At 49.3% G+C, this 21,667-nt stretch overlaps 1 protein-coding gene across 1 annotated transcript in view; it reads right to left on the bottom strand.

Annotated features, from left to right (window-relative positions):
- The window catches only part of KY (kyphoscoliosis peptidase), a 43,272-nt gene extending 21,809 nt beyond the window's left edge, over positions 1-21,463 (bottom strand). The window contains exons 1-5 of the mRNA XM_032869647.1: positions 21,062-21,463; positions 17,807-17,869; positions 14,102-14,164; positions 3,689-3,763; positions 1,910-1,972 (exon numbers count right to left, since the gene is read on the bottom strand). Coding sequence (XP_032725538.1) covers positions 1,910-1,972; positions 3,689-3,763; positions 14,102-14,164; positions 17,807-17,869; positions 21,062-21,197 — 400 coding nt within the window. The 5' untranslated portion in view covers positions 21,198-21,463. The remainder of the gene's footprint in view (positions 1-1,909; positions 1,973-3,688; positions 3,764-14,101; positions 14,165-17,806; positions 17,870-21,061) is intronic.
- Positions 21,464-21,667: the final 204 nt, after the last annotated feature.

Here is a 21,667-nt window from a genome sequence, read left to right as displayed (position 1 = left end):
AAAGTGTCCGCTGGGGGCTGGATGAAGCCTTGGTTCTCACAGGGGCCTGATGTTCAGGACCTCCCCCTCCCTGGGGGCTGCTGGACTCAGCCACCGGGCTGCAGCACACATCTTTGGGGCCCCCGGGACAGTGAAGGAGATGGTGGATTGCGTTGTAAGGTCAGTGGCACTCTGTTCCCTGGGAGGGTGTGGGCTGGGAGTCCCCTGTGGGCAAACACAGGAGAGAAGGTATAAAACCTCGGTGCCTGCTGAGGGGGCTATGGCTGCCTCTGCCTGTGCATCCCTCAAGGTCTGTGAGAGACCCGTGCCTTGGTGCCACAGGCCCAAGACATGGGGTGAGGGAGTGGGAGGAGCTCCTGCACAACCCTCCTGGGCCAGCATCAGCTGAGGGGCAGTGGCAGCTGGTTAGGGAGCTGGCCAACTTCCAGCCACAGAGGAGCTCTCAAACTCCAGTCAGCTGTCTGAGCAGGCCATGTGGGTCCGCCTGCACTTCCCCACTGCTGCAAGGTCCCTTCCTGTTAAGAACCAGGCCTTCCTTCCTCACAACCCCATTAGCTCTGGTACATTCCCCAAGGCTGCTTTGCACTGCATTCTTGCTTCTTGCTGACATCTGCAGCGGCCCCTAGAGGGGTTTGGTCTCTTTGACCCCAAGCCTCTGAGTGGGTCCTCACCACCTCACGGGCTCAGACACAACCAGAATCTGAGGGCTGTTCCTCTCCCAAGAGGGGGCACAGCGTGCTGGGGGCGGGCAGGCAGGCTGTGTAAACCAGCCCCTGAGGCTGTGGTGGTCACTCACCAACCCAGCATTTTCTTTCTTTGTTTTTCTATTCCTTCTAAAGGGGCCAAGATGTTTCCTGGACCCTTTCCAAATCTTCTGCCCAGTACACTCTTACCCTGGGGCTCCCTGGAGGCCCAGCACCACTGTGGCTCACATCTCTGATTCTGGAGCTGGGATCTCTTGTCTCTTATTACTTAGATCACTGTCAGTCCCTATCCTGTGTGGTGTGAGCACAGCCCTTGTCCAGCCACCTCCAAGGGAGGAGTTAGGGACCGGCAGCAGGCTCTCAGGGCCTTCTCCCTCCACAGAATCTGGCTCCTGCCACTCTCTGACAAGGGCTAGCAGGCTGACCTAAGTGGATATGAAGTGGACTTACATTTAACAAATTTCTGCTCAGCACAACTCTGCAAATGAGGTCTCCCCCGCCCCCACTGAAAAGAAGGATGACATTTCTAAAATAGGACTCAAAACCCTATTACTAATTTTACCCTTTCTTGGTTCCATTTTACAATATCTGAACATTAAAAATACCCACAATGATTTATGCCTCATTAAATTTACCTTCTGAAGAGATTACATAAGCTCTAAATATGATTTTGCATAAATACATTTAAAATACCAGTGGCATTAACTGAATTATTCTAATTTTAAAGCAAAACAATGGGAAGAAGTGCCAAACTCTGCCAAACCTGAGACGTCATCTGGTCTACTGAGAGGAAAACTGAGGCCCACAGAAGGTGAGTGAGGGACAAAAATAGAATTAGAAGGCAGACCATCTATCATCCCATTCAGGGTTTTACCCTCTGTCCCATTCTGTGTATTCACATGCCTCCTACCTTGCAGATGCTTGGCATTCCATTTAAAGTTAACACAGCTCTGAATTCTGTTTTTAATATGTTTTCTGTAATGGGTTGCCTTGTTATTGGGGTTTATGTTTCAGCTTTGGGGTCACATGGTGTGTGAGCTTCTCATTACCCTGCCTGTGTCCATGGCAGTCATCGCTAATCAATCATGATCCTCATCCCCATCCTGAGCCCAGGGGTGGCCCCCAACTCTCACACAGATTGGCCTATGAGGCTAAACCAATTCACCATACCACAGAATGGCCCCGGAGCAGGCGTTGCAACTCACCGTGGGCATCTTTCGTTCCAGGCTGCCGGGGTCTTGTGTTTCCATTTTTATCACTTTGTAAACCTGCAATATCCCAAAGGTCAGAAGTGGAGATGCTTCAAGAGAAATCCAAATGCAAGCACAGACAATAGTCTAGGTGGTGGTCTTGGCTTCTGACCCCTCCTTCTCACTGTCTTCCCCCCGCCTTCTTGCTCCCATATCACCCACCATCTATTACTGCTGGAATGACTCTGGACTTCCTCCTGTGGTTGAGGAAGCACTGGGAACCAGGGAGGGAATGACAAGAGAGAGAACGGTGGTCTGTGAGCAAAGGCAGGATTTACTCGTACATCAACACTAGTGTTCCTCTGTGAGTCTGCCTGGATCCTGGAGCTCCCGCCTTGCTCTGGAGTCCCCTGCCATCTTGGAATGCATCTGGGGTTGCTAAGATCACCAGTGCATTCATTGCCAGATAAGAACTGACCACGGGAAGAAATGAATGTGGGGCAAGTGAAAGGAAGTTCCTACGGAGTTGAAACCCAGAAAGGTCAAGCAATCATTAAATGATTCCTCAGGAAGGTTCAAGGCAACCAAATCCTATTAATCCTGGACTGTTCTCACAGAATTGTTGCCAAGGGTTATTAGACTCCTCCAGGAGAGGGGCTGCTGCTTTGAAACCAGGTCAGGAAGATGTGGGTCCCTGATGGAACCAGGAGGAGGTGGGGAGTAGGGTGTCAACGTGGGCTGTTTTACATACCCTTGAAATCCACCGAAGGTTGTAAATACAACAACCGAAGGTTGCAAATGAATAGAGGCACAGAGAAACAGTGGTCCTTGTGTTTCTTACATCTATATTTTATTTCCATCTCCATTCTTTGGTAGAGTGATGAGGGTTCAACAAGAAGCTAGCGTTTCTTGTGCACTTCCCATGCCTGCCTTGTGCTTTAGACTATCTCATTTAACTTCACAACAGTCCTATGAAGGAAGGTGAATTATTTTCCTCCTTCCATAGATGAGGAATTTGATTCCAAAAGGAAAGTTAAGCTACTTGTCCAAGGTGAGAGCAGAGATCTGAGCCCAGCCAGTTGACTCCAGGGCCTGTCTGCTCTACACCCTGACTGCCTTTCTGAGACTCTGACCACCAATGGCTGTAGGAGCAGGCAGCCAGAAAGGCCTACCTTGCCCATACATGGACATGGAGAGAACCTGAGCCCTGAACCTGAGCCAGAATTTCCCTAGGCCCCTTTAGCCATAAGGTAGACAGATGTCTAGAGAGGACCAGACATCTGGAATAGACATCATGGGCCCGAGTCTATGCACCTTGCACCAAAGCCAGCCAAGCATGTGGCTAAGAGTACAGGTCTCAGGCAGACCTGGTTCTGACCCACTTCTAGCTGGTCCTTTGGGCAGGTATTTTACCTTCCTGGGCCTCACTTTGCTGACTTATAAGGTGGGGATAATGTTGGTTTATACAAAACACTAAAAAGTTAATGAATATAAAATCTTTACCATTGGGTCTGCCACTTTTGGGGCAGACAATAAATGGTATCTAAAAACAACACTCTTGTGATAAAATTCATCTTTAGCTAAATGCCTTGGGTTACCCACACTTAATTGCACAGACTCAAGAACAGTGGGTATCACTTATCACCCGTCATGCCTCTGCCTCCTTCCAGTGTGTAGACCTACGTTACTCTTCTCTTGCCCCCATAAGAGGCCTAGTTTGGGATCTGGCCCATTAAGTGACTTTGATTCCTCCCTGCCAGCCCTCCACACACACGCAGCCCTGTACGTACGTACGTTTAGCCAAGGAGAACTTCTTGAGCAGCTGGGGCATGGCATCTCGAGGGTGGACCTCCACAGTCAGCTGTGTCCCTGCAAAGGAACGGGAGGTGATATTCTCAGCCGGATGTTGCCAGGAAAGGGTGCAATGTCCCGTGACAGATGTTTGAACAACAAAACACGACTGGTTTTAAGCTTTCTTCTGAATATACAAATGACTCTTGTTTAAAAAATTAAAAAAAAAAATACAAGCAGACAGTTTTCAGATCCAGGCAAGATGGAATAAGAACATTCTACCTTGTCTTTCTCACTGAATGTGACCATAAATGTCGGAAAGAATGCATGGAGCGACTATTTGCGGATTCTGTAAGGTAAATCAGAGAAGGCAAGCTGGGGAATAGGATTAGCATTTAAAGCACCACCAGATTTGCAGTGAGCTCACCATTCCCCTCCCCTGTCATATTACTTAGACTGGACTCAAAGGCAACTCCAAATCCAGAAGTACACAAAGGGTAGAGAGAAGCTGTGCTCCATGAGAAGTCCTTTCTTCCAGCTTGTGGAGTAAGAAAGGAAACCTCTTAAGAGTCAGAGAGTGTGGGGGGAAATCCCTTGCTGTACCCCCACCCTTTTTTCTGTTATTTCCTCACTCAGCCCCTAGCAAAGTCTGTTGGTAGCAGTGTAGCAGTGATTTTGTTGGTCAGACAAAACCTTAAGCACCCAAGTCTTTGAGGGAGGGCACTAGAGAAGTTATGATTCCCTAGAGTGTGGGGGCAAATACTCAATTTTTTCCTCTCTCTCTCTGTCCCCCACTGATTGTCTCTAGGTGCAGACAGAGTTGTGAGAAGTACCTGGCAGGGTGGGGAAACTGAGGTCCAGCTTTTGTGCTGGAGAACTGGGAAGTGAATTGTGAAGCGGAGGGAGCTCAAGAAAGCAAATCTATGCAGGTATGGATGAACTCTTTTGGTCACCTCTGTGTTGAACATACATGGATCTCATCCTAAGCATCATACCACAGTCTTTGGGAACTAAACTGATGGGGTAGGCCAATGCCTCGAGTGGCCACTGGGAAGTCAATGTGCAGGGCAAGTCTGCATAGCATTGCAAAGGCTGCAGTCCAAAATTACCCAGCATGGGTAGAACCAGGAGTACCTGTACTTGAAAGGAAAAGATAATCAACAGATGGTAAGTCCAGGATGACACAGATTTTGGAATTATCAGACAGACTTTCAGAGAGCCATAGTAATCATGCTCTAAGAAGTGAGGGCAAATTGTCTTGAAATAAATGGAAAGACAGCAAGAATTAACAAAATAACAGAAACTATAAAGATGAAACAAATAGAAAGTTTAGAACTAAAAAATACAATAGATTGAAAAATTACCTGGATATACTAAGTATTAATATGGAGATGACAGAGGAAAGAATCAGTGAATTTGAAGAAAGATCAATAGAAATTATCCAATATGAACAACAGCAAGAAAAAGTGAACAAAACTTCAGGGACCTGTGGGATAAATCTTAAAGGTCTAACATTCATGTTATTAAAATTTCAGAAGGAGAGGAGAAATAGTGTGGTGTAAAAAAGAAAAATGAAGAAATACTGAGATAATAATCAATGAAACCAGAAGCTGGTTCTTTGGAAAGATCAGCAAAATTAAGAACAAGATTGACCAGAAAGAAAGGGAGGTAAGACACAAATCAGGAATCAAGACACCAGGATCAGGAATGAAATATGTGAGACCCCTACTGATCACATATGTATTAAAAGAATAATAAGGGAATACTACAAACAGCCCTGTGTACATAAACTCTACAACTTAGATGAAATGGACCAATTCCTTGAAAGTTACAAACTACCAAAACTCATCCAATGAGTAGATAACCTCAGTATCCCTGTACCCATTTAAAAAACTAATTGTAGTTCAAAACCTTTGAGAAACAAACAAATGCCAGGTCTAGTCACTGACAAATTCTAAGAAACATTTAAAAAGAAATAAGACCAATTTTTTAAATAAGATCTTTCAGAAAACAGAAGAGTAGCAAATATTTCATTACCCATTTCATGAGGCCATCATCAATCTGATGCCCAAACCAGACAAAGATAGCACAAGGAAGGAACCCTACAGCCTGATATTTCTTTTCTTTTTCTTTGTGTTTTCAGACCGATATTTCCTATGAACACAAAAATTCTCAAAAAATATTGGAAAATTAAATCCAGCAATATAGCAAAAGACTAATACAGCACAATCAAGTGTGATTTATTTAGGCAACTCAAGCCTGGTTCAATATTTGAGAACCAATAAATGTAATTCACCTAATAATATTAGTAGGCCAAAGAAGAAAAACCATGTGATCATATCAATTGATGCAGAAAATGCGTTTGACAAAATTTAACATTGATAAAACCTCTCTATAAACTAGGAATTGGAGGGAACTTCCTTAATCTGAAAAAGGGTATTTATGAAAAATCTATAGCTAACAGCATATTTAATAGTCAAAAATGGAATGTTTTCCGCCAAAGATTGGAAACAAATCACGGATGTCCACTCTTATTGCTCTTAATAAATATTACACTGGAAGTTCTACCCAGTGAAATGAAACAAACAAACAAAAAGCAATAAAAGCCCTATCGATTGGAAAGAAAAAAATAAAACTCTCCTTTTTCACACATGACACATCTATCTACATAGGAAATATCAAGTAATCGACAAAGAAATTTCCTAGAACTAATAAAGTTTAGCATGGTCACAGGATACAAGGTTAGCACCCAAAAATCGATTATATTTATATTTGCAACAAATGATTGGAAATTGGTTTAAAAAATTACTATTTACTATAGCTCCAAAAAATGGAAATGCCTAAAAAAGTTCCGGAGCTGAATGTTGAAAACTATAAAATATGATTAAAAAATTAAAGAAGACATAAGTAAGTGGGAGAACATACCATGTTCATGAATTGAGAACTCAATATTGTTAAATTGGCAATTCTCCCTAAATTGATCTATATAAATTTAATGCAACTTCATTCAAACTCCCTGGAGGAATTTTATATATTTTAGATTGAGGCAAAATGATTCTAAAATATAGATGGAAAGATAGAGCAACTCGAGTAGTCAAACCGATTTTGAAAAAGGAAAAAAAAAAAAGGTGGAGGACTCCAGCCAGCTGATTTTAAGATGTGTTATAAAGCTACAGTCATCAGTGTGATATTGGCAAAGGGATAGATACATAGATAAATGGAGCACAGTTAAGAAATAGAGTCATCCAAATATGGCAAATTGATTTTTTCACAGAAGTGCAAAGACATTCCAATTAGAAAACGGGTAAAAGAACAGATACTCACCAAAGAAGAGATTACAGATGGCAAATAAGCATAAGAAAAGATGTTCAAAATGATTAGCCATTAGGAAAAAAAATTAAAACCACAATGAGGTATCATACCTATTAGAAGAGCAGTAATAAGAAACAGTGATAACATACTGGCAAAGTTGGAGAAATCAGATCTCACACACTGCTGGTGGGATTGTAAAGTAGCAACTCTGGAAGATGGTTTGACAGTTTCATATAAAACAAAACATACACCGAACATATGACCCAACAACTGTACTCTTGAACGTTTATCCCAGAGAAATGAACACTTACGTTCACACGGAAACCTAGACAGAAACGTTACAGAAGCTCTATTCACAGTGACCCCAAACTGGAAACAACCTAAATGTCCTTCGGTGGGTAAATGGGTAAACACCCGGTCCTACGTCTATATAAAGGAATACTTCTCAATAATGCAAAGAAACTCTTAGGAGAGGCAAGAGGATATAATTACGGAGATTCTGCACAAAGGAATTTTGGGGTGACAGAAGTGCCCTGTATTCTGAATGTAGGGGTGGTAACATGAGCAAGCGTTATGCATACATTAAAACCTGTTAAACTATATACAATTTGAATTTAGTAATTTAAAACAAAAAAAAAATAAGTACCTACTGAACAAAAAAGACTGAGCAGAATTAAAACAAGAATCCGGATGATACAGGAAGATATAAAATAAAGAGTGAAAGTCCAAAGCAGGATTATAGTAAACATGTTCTTCGTAACCTGCTTTCTTTTCTTGACTCTTCACATGTCAGTGAATATAGTCCTACGTCATCATTTTCAGTGGGCTGCATAGTACTCTATTCTACACAGGGTTTATAATCCACATAAGCCATCCCTTTTGGTAGGATAGTTAACTTTTCCCCAATGTTTTGTTCTTATAATCAGCGATGTCTGAACATTCTGATACACATCTCTTTACGCTCTTTTCAAATCAGTTCTTTTGAATAAATTCTTAAGTATGGATCACAGCTTATAGAGATTTTTAAGACTTTCATTATATACTAGCAAACTTCCAGTGAATGATTTTATCATTTGAGGACCACACCCTTAGCACGAGAGGATGCCCGCTGTGTTTGCTGTATTTTATCGCAGAACTGGTCACAAAACTTTGTACTTCTGAGAGGTCTTTCGTTCTGTCCCTTGAATGTGAGCTGTCTGTCCTTACGATGTGGTTTGGCTAGTTAGCATGTGATGTTAATATAAGTGATGCTGGGCAAGCTCTGAGCCTAGGTCTCAAGAAATTTTGCAGCTTCTGTCCTCGTTCTTGGGATTCTAGCCACAAATGCCATGTGCATGAGCCCAGGCTGGCCTGCTGGAGGAGGAGAGACCACGTGGAACAGAGTAGAGGCATCTCAGGTGAGGCCGCCCTACCCTTCCTGGTCTCCAGCCAACTTACCAGTTGACCACGAATACAGGAGCAAACTGGGCCAAGACCTGCGGTGAACTGGGTGTGTCTCAGGCAAGCACACCTGGCCAACCTGTGCCCTTGTGAGCTGGTAAACGCTTACTGGTTTAAGCCACTGAGTTTTGGGGTGATTTGTAATATAAAAATAGGTCACTGATATACTCACTGGTGTTTGATTTTTATCAATCTCAGAAATTTTTATTAATGAATAATGACATCTCATCTTTGTGTATTTAATTTTTAGTGTATTTTTCATATGTTCATTTGCCATTTAAAATTCTTCTTTTGTGAATTGCTTATTTTCCTACTCATGTATTTTTTTTTCTTATTAATTTTGTAAGAGTTCTTTTTACTAACAGGTCCCCTACTAAATGTATTGCAATTATTTTTCACAGAGTAACAATATTGACTTTCTTGTATGGCTCATAAACTTGCTCTACATGCCAAAGAGGGTAATTCTCAAATAATTTTGTAAGATACAATGTGGCCTTCCAAGTAGCATTACTCTGTAGAGGTTAACATCACTTTGAGTGTAGTTTCTAGCACATTCACTGTGAAAGAAAATCAGTGTGTGATTTTATAATTAAGACTTTAAGTATTTCAGAATTCAAAGCATAATTCGGTTCTGTTCCTAGGATCGGGGTGCCATTGCCAAAAGCAAGCATTTCCTGTGTGTCTTCTCATGCTGCATGGGCCTGTCGTCCTTTGCCTTTTCACTTTTTCCATCTGAAACACTTTCAGGTGTTTTCCAAAGTGAGTGCCAAGCTGTACTTGGCTGCAAGATGCCTTACAAGAAACGGATTTTAAAAACCTGCCCACTCTCTCCCCTTTTCTCAGGTCTCAGCATGTAATGCTCTGAGAAGTCCTGCAGTGAAGAAGTCAGTATGACCCAGTACTATTTTGTGAAACACAATTCAGAAAATGCTGGACTGGAACAATGCCCAGAAGCTGTAAGAAGCTGCAAACCTGAACAACTTGGTTTAGGGCTCAACAATAAACCCCTTCCCCAAACTTCTCACATCTAACATCTAGGCCCTTCCAACCACCCCCAATTCAGCCATGCTTCTTTGTCAAAGAAGGAGTGAGCTGAAAAACAAGGGACTATTAAAGCCCTGGCAGAGGGTGGCTGTTGAGATATTCTGATACACTGATGTGGCCTGCAAGGTCCAACCAGCCATTTCCAATCCCTTCTCTTTTTCCTGCACTTCCTCTTCTCTACCTGCTCATGGATAGGGGCTCAACTTCCACTATTCTCCTGAGCCCCATTTCCTGACTCTCCCCCAAAGCAGCATTGCTTATCAGCCCCCTTTGAGGAAAACAACAAAGTTCTCTGGCCTCCCTGATCTGTGGGAGTGTGATACCCACTCTTATCACACACACACAGGTGTATGAGGACCCTTGCCAGGGTGGCTGGAGGGGGGCACTTCTCTGCCTGAGAAACTGGGCCTGGGTGTGCTGTCTTACATAAGCAAGAATCACTGAGGAGCTCTGCGCTTCCTAAAGGTGTGAAATGCTAAGATTTTGCAGACTACTACATTCCTGTATCACATAAAACTCTTAATTTAAGACAAAAATTAACTTGACCAATCTTCCGATGATAAAGAGTGGAACATCATTTGGAGCAAAATTTCAAGTAAGGACTAAAACCCAAGTACAGTCAGATACCATGACACCAATCTTAACGGTCATACCAAACCCACAGGAGGCCCTTCCTGGGATGTCAGGTCACCTGGCTAGCTCTCCCACGGTGCCCCTCCCCGGTTCTGCCAGTTGTCACCCAAACAACACCCCGAAGCTGCAGCCTTGGGTGTGTTAGGAGCAGCACATTCACAGGTGTCTCCTGCTCCCCTTGACAAGTGGTTGCTGGGGCCCTTTCCCAGATGCCAGCAGCTCTGTTTCCTTTTCCCTCTCCTCTGAGATATGGAGACGCAGCCGGCAAGCCCCAGCACGGCCATGGCCGACCGCCTGGGGTCTACCTTGTACCTGGTCAGGAGACTTCTCCCCCTCAGCAATTTCTCCCCAGGTCTCTGCAGCTTTGAATGAGGGTTTGTCTCCAGGCCTAATTTGCTCAGAATATCTAATGCAGAGATGGCAAACAGATTTCCCGTTGTTCATTAACTCTGACTGACTGGAAGTGGCTGCCTGGAGTGTCGATTAATTAGCGAGGACTGTGGGCACGTGAGTGTGTGTGTGTATGTGTGTGGCTGGGGGCAGGGGCTGGGGGATTCATGTCAGATACTTGCCACCCTTGGCCGAAGGGGCCTCACTAACACTTTTTGGAACTGGAACTCGGGTTAATAACCGGGTTCTTTGCCTGGAAATCTTTCCCTGCAGGAGTCGAGAATCAGGAAGCCTCAGCTAAAGCATCTGTAATTCAGAGACACTCAGAAAGAGCTCCAGGGTAGGTGTTTGGCAGAGGCGTGCTGTGGTTTCTGCCCGGGGAGCAGCAGTCCACACCCAAGAAGAGGTGCCCCTGCTACCCCGGGAGCAGCACTCCAGAGGGCGGCAGGGGCAGTCCAGCTCTGCAGACTCCTCACCAGTCTTCGGCCAACGCAGCGGGAAAGGCCCACCCAACAGTTCTCATCACCAGATGACCCCCTGACAGCAGAGTGTGCTGAGACCACTGGGGGGGCACCCGTGAGGCTTGGGGGGATGACAAAGGGCGTCTCTCATGCCCCTAACTTGCTAACCCATTCCGGCTTTCACTGGGCTCTTGAAAACTCAGAGCCCTTCAGGGTTCCTTCTGCAGAGCAGAGCCCACTGGAATTTCCCAGGTCTGGAAGTGTGGGCAGTGTGACCCTAGTGCCTGCATTGTCAATGAAGGTTCCAGAGCGCCTGCATGTGGACAAGGGTGCAGGACCTGGAAGGACAGAAGCCTCAAAAGGAAACTCAGGAGTCACTTCTGGGGCCTGAAATCACAGGGACTCGGGGGATCACGCTCCTGTCATTCCACCCACCCACCCATTACAGACTGATATTCTGAGGCAGCCCTCTCAGCCCTCTCACGAAGATCCAAGATTCCAGGGATCTGTTTGTCACCCCCTGCGTTAGGTTTCTCATACCTGGTGCTCCTGCTGAAAGCTCTTCCCTGATGCCCATAAGACTGGCCTCCTCATCTCCTCCCTTATGCAAATGTCATCTTCTCAGGGTGGCCTCCCTCAGTGACTCTGTTTTACATTGTCCTCACGTGGCAGGCTGTGTGATAGCCCTTAAAGACATCCAGGCCCTCATTCTGGGGACCTGTGAATGTTACCTTACCCAGCAGAGGGGACTGTGAGATGTGCCTAAGTTAAGGATCTGGAGAGAGGAAGATCATTCTGGATTATCTGGTGGGCTCAGTGTAATCCCAAGGATTCTCATAAAACGGAGTCAGGAGATTGAGCTACTTATATGGAGAACAGGCAATGTGACAGTGGTCACAGACAATGGGTGATCAGCTACAAGTCAAGAAGGGCCAGCAGTCTCTGGAAGCTGGAGGAGTCGAGGAACAGATTCTCCTCTGGAGCCTCCAAAAGGAAACTTCCCTGTGGACACTTAGCCCAGTGAGACTAACTTGGGACTTGTGGTCTCCAGAGCCCTTGAACAGAATATCTGCGTTCAGCCACCAAGCTTGTGATAATTTGTTACAGTAGCCATAGGAAACTAACACACACCCCTGGGAGCTCACTCTCCCCCCACCCTCCTCACGGCTCTGTTCCCTCCTTCAGCCTCATTCAACACCCTGCACTTTACTTCTGAAGGCTGTCTGTCTCCCTCAGCAGGGAGGGGCAGGAGCCCTTGCCCGTTTTGTTCTGGACTCCAGTTCCTCCCCAGAGAGGCTCAGCCTTTCCCTCACTGGGGCTCAGGCTCTCACAGGACCCCACTGGGCCCATCTCATTCCAACCTACAAGGCTCTGCTCTGCACCTAGGACACCAAGCCCACCATTCTTTCTGCTCTCTGGAAGCCTCGAGTGCTAGTAGGGGGAACATGAGTGGCCTTCACGTTGAGAGCATGAGAGCAAGGGTGTGGTGTGCTAGGTGAGGCTCTGGGGCCTGGTGGGCCCCTTCCCATGCCCATCTTCCTGGGACACGGTGGGGGCAGTGCCCTGTGGAGCCCTGGCAAGTGCACCAGGTTCGGTGACCACAGCATCCCCTGGCTCGGCTTTCCTGTGCACAAGCAGGGATAACACCATGACCCCAATGCTGTGTAGCCAGAACTAAGCAAGACGAGTGATGTAGTGGTGAATCCACTTTCATGTTCGTGAGGTGTTGGTTCTTTTTGATTTGTGGTGAGGTGTGTGCTGCTGGTCCATTTCGGGGAGGCAGGGGGCTTAGGTTTGTCTTGGCTGTGTGCTCAGGGGGAAGGCAGGGGACCCGCTGAGTGGGGCCTGTTCTGGAGCCATCTGCCAAGAGGTACAGTGGCCCTGGTTGCAAGGAAGCTTGGCCTCCTGCTAATCCATCTTGACAGGCCTTTCCTCACTGCCTGCCAGGGACTGTCTGTGGGGATGCTGGATTAGTCTGTTACTGAGGGCAATTCCCCGAGAGACTCTAAGTCCTCCTGGGACTCCTACTTTGCCACTGCCCCCTGGACATGGTCAGATAGTTTCCTTACAAGTCAGGGCATCAGCACTGAGAACAGCAGTGGTGCAAGCTTAGGGCTGAGTTTACGAGAGCTCTCAGGTACCAGGCCCTCAGTCTTTAACACAGAGCAGGAAACCAAAGTGAGAGGTTAGTATGTGGGTGGGGGCGGAGTGGGGGTAGGGGGGGGGGGGGGTGGCGTCTCTATTTAATCTGGTCTCCCCTCCAGCTATAGCTGTAGAGTCCTCCTGTCTCTACCCCAGCTGCCTCATTTCCCCCCACACCCATCCCCCCCCCACACACATCCTGTGTTCTCAGATCCGGTCAACTGCAGAGTCAGCATGGTGACACCCTTGTCTGAGGCTCCCAGAATCCCCCAGAACCCATCCCTATGAAGTGAGGATTCTCAAGGAAGGGCCCTCTCACTTCCCTTTGCTGAGTTAAATTCATCCCTGGGTGGAAGGCCCTGGAAGGCTGCGTCTCGGAAGGAGAGGCCAGGGAACCGCTGTGACTCAGGAGGAGGGAAGGCTTGGGCAGTGAGCAGGCAGGGGGAAGGCCGCTTTCCAGAAGCTCTGTGGAAGAATTGCTGTGTGAGGGTTAACAGCATAGGTCTTGGGGGTGGCTGTGGGGAGGTGGGGGTCAGGTTGCCCCCCACTCTGATGCTTTCTGGCTCTGTGCTCTTGGACCTATGACAACCTTTCCAAGCCTCAGTTTACTCATCTATAAATCGAGGCCAGCTGAGAGTATGGATCACATAGGAGTGTGAAGTTCATTTGCAGGAGGATAATTATGTAAATGGACCACCAGGGTGCCTGGCACATGGTTAGCACTCATAAATGTTAGCTCTGGTGATGACAGCAAGGGCTCTGAGGACAGCTGTGGGTTCTGTGGCCCAAGGACTTGATCACTCTCTCCCATGTCATCCTGCAGCCTCTCACTACTTCCCATGGGATTCGGGGAGAAGGAGAGGGAGAGGGTGCTCCAGCATCCATAGGGCAGAGAAGAAAGTTTGCCTCTTCCCTTGCTGTGTTTCTGGCCTGGAGAGCAGAGACAGACAGATGGGAGCTGGAGGAGAAGCCACGGGGCGTGGTGAATCCTTACCTTGGTTGTCGTAGGAAGTGATGACCTGCGTCTGCTGTGGATGCTGCTTCTCCGCCAGGCTTCCTGTGAAGCAAGACAGATCCGCAGTGACCACTGGGACAATGGTGGAATTTGCCCCGGGGCCAACCAGGGAACTGTGTGCATCTGCAAGAAAGGCAGGCTGATGGGGGGTGAACTCATGCCAGGCCTGACCTAAATGTGTGCCCATCTGTGTGCACATACGTGTGAATAAGCCCCTTTACACACCCGAATGCAAAGGCAAGTGACTGTGAACCTGTGGGCACACACCCTTACATCTCTCAGCGATGCCAGCAGAGGCTGGGTTTCTTCTCGAGAAGTTGGGTGCCCCTCCCATGGGTCCCAGCTTCAGTGTGGCCGGGCTCAGCTGCCAAAGTGCAAAGGGATGCCTTGCTGATCATCACCCTTTCTGTGGAGTGGCCCGGGGAGTGGGGCTCCTACCCCCATTTTATAGCTGATAGGCCTGCTGCCTGGGCCTAACTTTTGGCTAAAGACATTGCCCCCAGGGACTTGAGCCCCCAGTCTCCTGATTCCTAGGTCAAGCTCCTGCCTCCCTCTGAGCAGAATGGGAACAGCTTGCCTTCTACTCCAGCTTAGGAGTTGGGGTGACCTGCAGTATGGGTCAGTTTCACGGACATTCGTAGGGTCCCCACTATGTAAATGTTCTCTCCACGCACTAGGGATCTTTATGTCTTTGGAACATAGAGCTGTCCTCAGAGCCTAGTGGGGTCAGGCTGCTGTGAGAAAGGCCCCATTCCTGCCACAGGCCATGAAGGGGGAACCCACAGGCTTACCTGCCCCTCTTATGGGAAGCAACGCCTTTTCCTACATCTTTCCCTTACCAGCTGCTACGGCGGCCTGGTCTTGCTGAGGCTGCTGCAGGTATGGCGGGGGGGTGTCAGGGGAGGGGCTGGGGAAGGACCAGGGTTGTGGCAGCAGGGCCTTCCCCTACAGTGACCACCTTGGCCTGCCCTCTTCTCCCTGGCCTCCCACTGGTCTGCAAAAAGTGTCGGGCCTGCCACTGGAAGTGGTCGCTAGGGGTAGGGCCTGGGTCTGGAAATCAGCCTGCCTTTGGGGCGCTGGTCTCAGCAGGTTCCATTCAGACATCTTCCTTTGTGCACCCAACCAGATCTGCCACTCAGGGCTTCCCACACCTGGGCCCAGGCAGAAGTGGTCAAGGTGGATAGGCAGGTCACTGAGCTGGGCTGGATCTTTGTTTGATCCCCTTGGCAGGGTCTTGCCCTGGAGAACCTGCCTGCTCTAGTCTTCTCCTATGAGCAGGCCCAGCCAGGACCCTCACCCTGAGGGCTGAGGTCGGTGGGCTGGCCGAGGGCTAGGAGCACTGAGTGTGCCAATCCACGGTGATGTTGGTCTGGAGCTCTAGGCCAGACTCAAGCGAGGACAGCGAGGCTGCCTCCTTCAGGCACAGCTGGCTACATCTCCTGCTGGGCTGGCAGATGAAGGAAACAGGATCCGGGAAGGGAATCCTCAAGGAGGACGATTGGCTGGCATAGCTGCTGTGGGTATTTATAGTCAGGGCTGCACAGTTGGTTTCCCTGTGGCTATGGGGTGTCCGTCCCCATGCTGCTAGGCAGACTTCGGCCAGGACCAAGGAAAGCAGCCAATCACAGCAGGGGAAGCCCGTTGCCGGGCAAGCTAGTGGGGTTGGCTGGGCCCGAACACCTGCTGCTCGGAAAAGTCTGGAGCAGTCCAGGCTCCCCCCACCCTGCCAACGCCCCGGCTCAAGGAGCACACAGGGCAGTGAGAAGGGGAACATGTGCCTTTTTGGATCTGCCCCACGTTCGGCCACATTTGTGCATACTCCACCAGCACAAGCCATCAGCTGCCTCCTTTGCAGATGAAAGCCATCCAGTTTCCAGGGCTGGGTGCCTTGGACGCCAGTGAGGGAAGTATGTACTCAGAGTCTCACCGTCAGAAAACACAGAGAGAGAAGCCGTGATTTTAGTTTCTGCATGCATATGTGCAACTTGAAAATATACATAAAATTTTACTTTAAAATACCTATACTGGTGGAGTGATGCAACCCTTATCTTTTCCAGGCTCTGCAGAGCCTCTCTTCAGGCCTCCACTTACCTGAAACTCTCAGTTTTCTCTGGTGGTTTGGCAAGAACTACTTTCGCACTCCTCGTTTTTTAAAGTTATTTTTAAAAAAGATTTTTATTTTTTTAAAGTCATCTCTGTACCCAACATGGGGCTCAAGCCCACAACCGGGAGATCAAGAGCCACACACTCCACCGACTAAGCCAGCTAGGTGCCCCGTGATGCTCTTTATTTTGTCGTATTTTCCTACTAACCTTCCCTCAAATCAGGGGCCCTAAAGATGGTAAAAGTAGGATAAATTCACTGTATTTCAATCATCTCCTAATGTAATAACATGGCTGAGAAGCCTTAAGATGAATTTCTGACAACTCAAGGTAAGAGAGCTATAACAAATCAAGATGGCTGTGTTTCTTCCCTCCCACCTCAACCCACTTTTCCACTCACCGGCTTGTACACTGGCCAAGCGTGCATATTTGCATTGCCTGCTGTGCATTTTGGGGACAGGTTGCTGGTGGTCTGATTCTCAGAATTCTAATGAGCCTGCAGTCTAGTTTTCTAACTTTGGCATCTGCTTTGGTCCAGGTAGAGCAGGCGCATCTATTGTCTTATGGTCCCGAAACAAGGATCAGGAAGCCATCCCACCATGTATGCCCATGAGCCGGGACTCCAAGGGCTGGTCCCCAGGGCAGGAGCATGTCTCAAGTATGATCTGTCTTCGTGCATAGAGCAGGGAACACAGGAAATCTCTTAACCTCCAGGGAGCTGGATTCTATTGCAGTGAAAAGCATTATGATTATAATCATTAACATGGTCCCATGAGGGCAGGGGGTCTTGACTGTTTTTATTCCAACACCTAGAATCCTGCCTGGCATGAAGGAAACACTGCAGATGAACGCGTTTACTTTTAGAATTTCTTCCTTCCCTTTTGCTGTCAGGAGGGCAGAGCATAGCTGTTTGGTCTCATTCAGCAGGGGGCCCGATTCTCCACCTGCAGAGGATTCTTCACGCCAGCATTTGATGAGCCCAGATCTGAATGTGACCCCTAGTGGGGCCTCAGGAGTGGAGATCTGACTCTTGTTAGAATTCTCACGTGCCCACAGTGCAGTTTAGCTGATGTTTGCTCTTGGAAGGTGGGCTTATGAATCTCTAAAGGGTACAGAAAAAGACCTAGTAGGGTCAGTCCATGGATGGCATTCCCAGAGCTGTCCTGGGCCTGCAGGGTGACAGACAGCCGGCACCAGAGAAAGGAGGCTTTGGAAATGGACTTCTCTCAGATCTTACTATATTCTGGGTCCCCAGCCAGATAGGAACACAGCACCCATCTCTCTAGGCCTGGAGTAATAATGTCGCCAAACAGGCCACCTCCTTTCTGAAAAAATTTTCAAAAGATGGATACCGGGCCTGATGTGAGCAACCCCACCACCAGGGGGAACACATTCAAAACTTGGGGGATGCAATGCCAGGGAAAACTTTCTGGGGTCACAGTGGCCCCAGAGGCATGGCAAACACGAGCAGCTACTTTCTGATTGATTAGATATCTAGAGCCAGTGAAATCGAAAGCTTCCATCATTTTTCAATGTGTTGAATTACAGAGACGTAAAGAAAATAAGATGAAAAGAGCGTTACCATGCACGTCATTTCCTTCGAATCTCTGCCATCTCCGGATTCCGTTTCCGACGCCCTGGAGTCCTGTGGAATACAGAGTCTGGTTTGAGGGTCTCCATGGTGGGAAGACCCAGGCCAGCAAGTGATGGGCCAGCTGCTAATGCATCTAGGTTGAGGTGGGGCTGGAGGAATCCAGCTCTGTCAGCATCCGGGAGAGGCTGCCCACAAATGAGACACACTTTAAAACATTAAAGAAAAATATTAGAATAGTAGTTTTCAAAGGTGGTTGTCAGGATCATTTGGGGAGAATTTTCCCAGTACAGATGCCCATTTTTCACTCCATATCTCTGCTGCATGAATATGGAGGCACATTGTGGAAGCTGCTCATCATTCATTTTGCCTACCTATTTCCCTATGCGGGGAATCTCCCGCTTTTAGAGCTATGATGTAAGGTGGAGGGTGGGCAAAGAGGGTCTATCCTTATAGGAAACTCAAGTGATTGTTGGAAAACTGTGAAAATTCTCCCTGGATGATAGTCTCCCAGGCTCCCTTGCAGCTATGGACAAGCTATGGACCTATGCACCATGGACAAGTGTGGCCCAGGCACAGCCACTCCGAGGGACCTGTGTCAGCTTCCACCTTAGGAGCTGATGATGCAAGAGAGAAGCGCTCGCTCTCGCTTTCTCTCACTCTCTCTCTCTCTGGTCATGGCTGGAAGTGGCGGCTGCGAGGTCGAGTTCCTGGCACAGAAATGGTGTACGTTCTGGCAACGGGAGCAGCTGCGGTAAGATCAAGCTCCTGATGAGGAAGGAGTCCCTAGGGTCCTTTGGTGGCAGCAGAGGTTTCCTCAACAGACCAGCTCAGCTAGGCCACGGATGGTGCTGTTCCAGGAAGCTCGGCCTCTAGCCTGGGTCTCCAGCCCTTGCAACCCCTGCAAGTACCCCAGTGCCTTCCCAATGCTCTTCTTTTCTCCAGTGCTCTCTGCAGCCAGGATCCGGGCTTACTGCTCAGAACCCTTGCTGACACCTGTGTGGAGTGGAATGCACACATCACACCAATTTGGAGGAATGAAACCTGACTATGGGGCACTTTTAGACTGGGTGGTGGTGGCTTTAGGCCACCTCCTCCAGGGCACAGGATAGGAGCTGAGGGTGTCCAGGCATGCTTTTGAGAAGCACTGTGTAAAGAAGAATGGAAGGGCCATAGAGGAAAGAGCAGAGAGCTCTGTTGGCCACCTGGCACACACTCTCTTTGCCTCCTTGTCCTTCTGACTCTTTCTGCCACAAGGACACAGCAGAAAGCCACCTGATCACATTTTTACTTAGCCCTCTGCATTGTGACAATTATGGAGCTCAGGTCCTCCTTCACAGAGCCAAGGACCTGGGCTGGAGGGGAGATAGGAGGAGATGCCTGGAAGAGGTGTGGGGACATTTTGGATCTTGTGCCCCAACAGGAGGCCTCGGAACATGCTAATTTAATTCAGTGTTTTCCTGCCTTCAGCTGTGTGGGCCCATAGGCCAGCTTAGCCAGGGGTCTCTTGGACATCAACACTGCCCAACAGCCTCGGAGGCTGGACACTCTCCCTCTGCTTTGGTACAGAACTGATGGTAAATAAGTGACACTAGTCTCTCTGCTGGCCTAGTGTCTGAGAGAAACCTCCTTCAGGAAAATTTTGGAGACAAACAGCAGAAATAACAGACCCTTGGCAAGCAGACTCTTCTTCCCTTCCGTCGTGGTCATGAGTGTGAAATGTATTGGGCTGGAGTCCTGTAGGGTGTGTGCTAGGGGTGGGACGCCTCAGGGAACAGTCCTGATCCCTGCCATTTCCGGGGCTTCTCTGTGTTCCTCTTCCTCTCTTTCTAGTGTTGGAGCCTTTAGGAGAGATGTAATCGGGGGGGCGGGGAAGGGAGGAGGGGGCTCATAGGCGGACCAGGAACTGGGCCTCTTGGGGGCCCTCTGGCCTTGCCACACACTGGGGGAGGCCTTCTCAACCACAGTGTCTGGAGGAGAGGCAACTTCTTTTCAATCAAGGAGCAGGTGGACTCTGCCAATTTCCTCATTACAAATACCGGGTGGGCCATTTCCACCTCTCCTAGGAGCAGCTCTGAGAATGAAAGAACCAAGTAACCCAAACAACTGGCCCCAAATCCCTCCAGAGACTGGAGTACCTGATAACATGCACAGCCCTCCAGAATCTATTTCTTTCCCCAAGAGGTCATCAGGAAATATGGGGAAGCTCCAGCCTGTGTGACTGGTGGGGGCCAAGCCAATCACGGCACCACTGCTTCCGTGGGGCAGGTAGAAGGTGGGGGTTCAGTGCACACAGGGCCTTTGCAGACAGAAGAGCCAGAGGCAGACTCCGAGGAGCTCTGGAGCTGGAGGGCAGGTAGGAGGCAGAAGTCATTCTACCCCATGGGTTATTAAACATCACTCCCAAAGCACTGGCCCATGGTCAGCCTAGCACAAACCTCACACCAGCCCCCCAGAAGGTTCGGGAGGGCTTCCCCCTAGACCTAGGACTGATTCCCTAACTTCTGAGGGGCTCATCTAACATCTGTGATTTCCCCATCTGTATTCTCTTCAGTGTGTCCTCTTTGGAGATTACAGTGAGTGCTGCTTTCCGCAACTGCTCTATAAACAGTCACTTTATTTTTCCAGTCTACCCTTCCTCAGACTTTCCTCAGAAAATCTGTAGGAAGAGTAAAATTAATAGATCCGTGAGAGTGGAAGAAAGCAGATTTTAGCTGACCGGACCCAAGCCTGTGTGCCTTTTACACCACCCTTTATGGCTTCTACTGTGGGGGGCCAGGATAGGCTTCAAAACAGGGGAAACTGAGGCCAGGAGTTGTGCAAGGACACCAAGGGAGCTCCGTGTCAAAAAATCTGATTCAGCACACAGACTTCCCTGGGTCCCTTGTGCTCCGCAATGTGCCAAGTGAGGAGCAGGCCTCGGCCACACAGGGGTCAGGCCTGAGGCTCTGGACCCCTTCCTCCAAGGCATCTTCTAACCCTGCTGTGTACCCTTCAGAGAATGGCTGGGAGGAAGGTGGCTCCCCGGGGGGCTGACGGAAGCACCGACCAGCCCACGCAGGGAGTCAACTCCGGAGCAATCACGGGGCTGCGCGTTGCCAGGGCACAGAGGCGCAGGCAGCTGCGGGGAGAGGGTCGGTCTCGCTGACCTCATTTGGGGGTGCCTGAGGCGCCCCCCGGCGGGCGGGCCCCAGGGCGAAGAGGCCGAGGTGCGGGGACCGGGGGCCCGGGCCGGGTGCGCGTTACCTCCTCTGCGCTGCGGCAGCGCGCCCGGGTCCGCCTGCCGGTCCGAGTGCGTGCCCTGCGCGGCGCGCCGCTTCTCCGAGTGCACGATCAGCAGCATGTCGATGGACACGGCGTTGCTGTCCTTCTTCAGCTCCATGGTGCCGCCTCGCTCCCCGCCGTGGCGCCGCGGCCGCTCTCGAGGCTGCCTGCGCTGCAAATGGCCCCGTGCGCGCCGCTAGCTGGCGCGGGAGACGGCGAGGGCGCGGGAGAGGGCGCTCCCCCGCCGCCGAGCCGCTGGGCGCCGCGTTTCGCTGACTCTGCCAAACACGCCATTAGGGCCCGCCCGGGAGGGCGCTACCCTAACGAAGCCGCTCTAAGTCACCTTTGAAAAGAAATCCCCAGCCGAGCCCTGACCTGCACCCGGGCCGCGGGCGCCACAGCCGCCGGCTCCAGAGAGCCCCTCGCCCGGTGCGCTTGGAGCGCTTGTCCCGGCCTCCGGCGCTGTTCCCCCGCTGGCCCAGCGCTGCCTCGTTCCCCGCGGGCTCCAGGGATTCCCGGGGCGCCTGCGGAAGCTGCTGCAAACACTGACACCACACAGCGCTGTCAACAGTGCGAGTCCGTTCTGGA

The sequence above is a fragment of the Lontra canadensis genome, unplaced genomic scaffold (assembly GCF_010015895.1).
Source record: "Lontra canadensis isolate GAN:19392208 unplaced genomic scaffold, GSC_riverotter_1.0 scaffold38, whole genome shotgun sequence".
Lineage (NCBI taxonomy): Eukaryota > Metazoa > Chordata > Mammalia > Carnivora > Mustelidae > Lontra > Lontra canadensis.
This window is presented reverse-complemented; position numbering and strand designations above follow the sequence as displayed.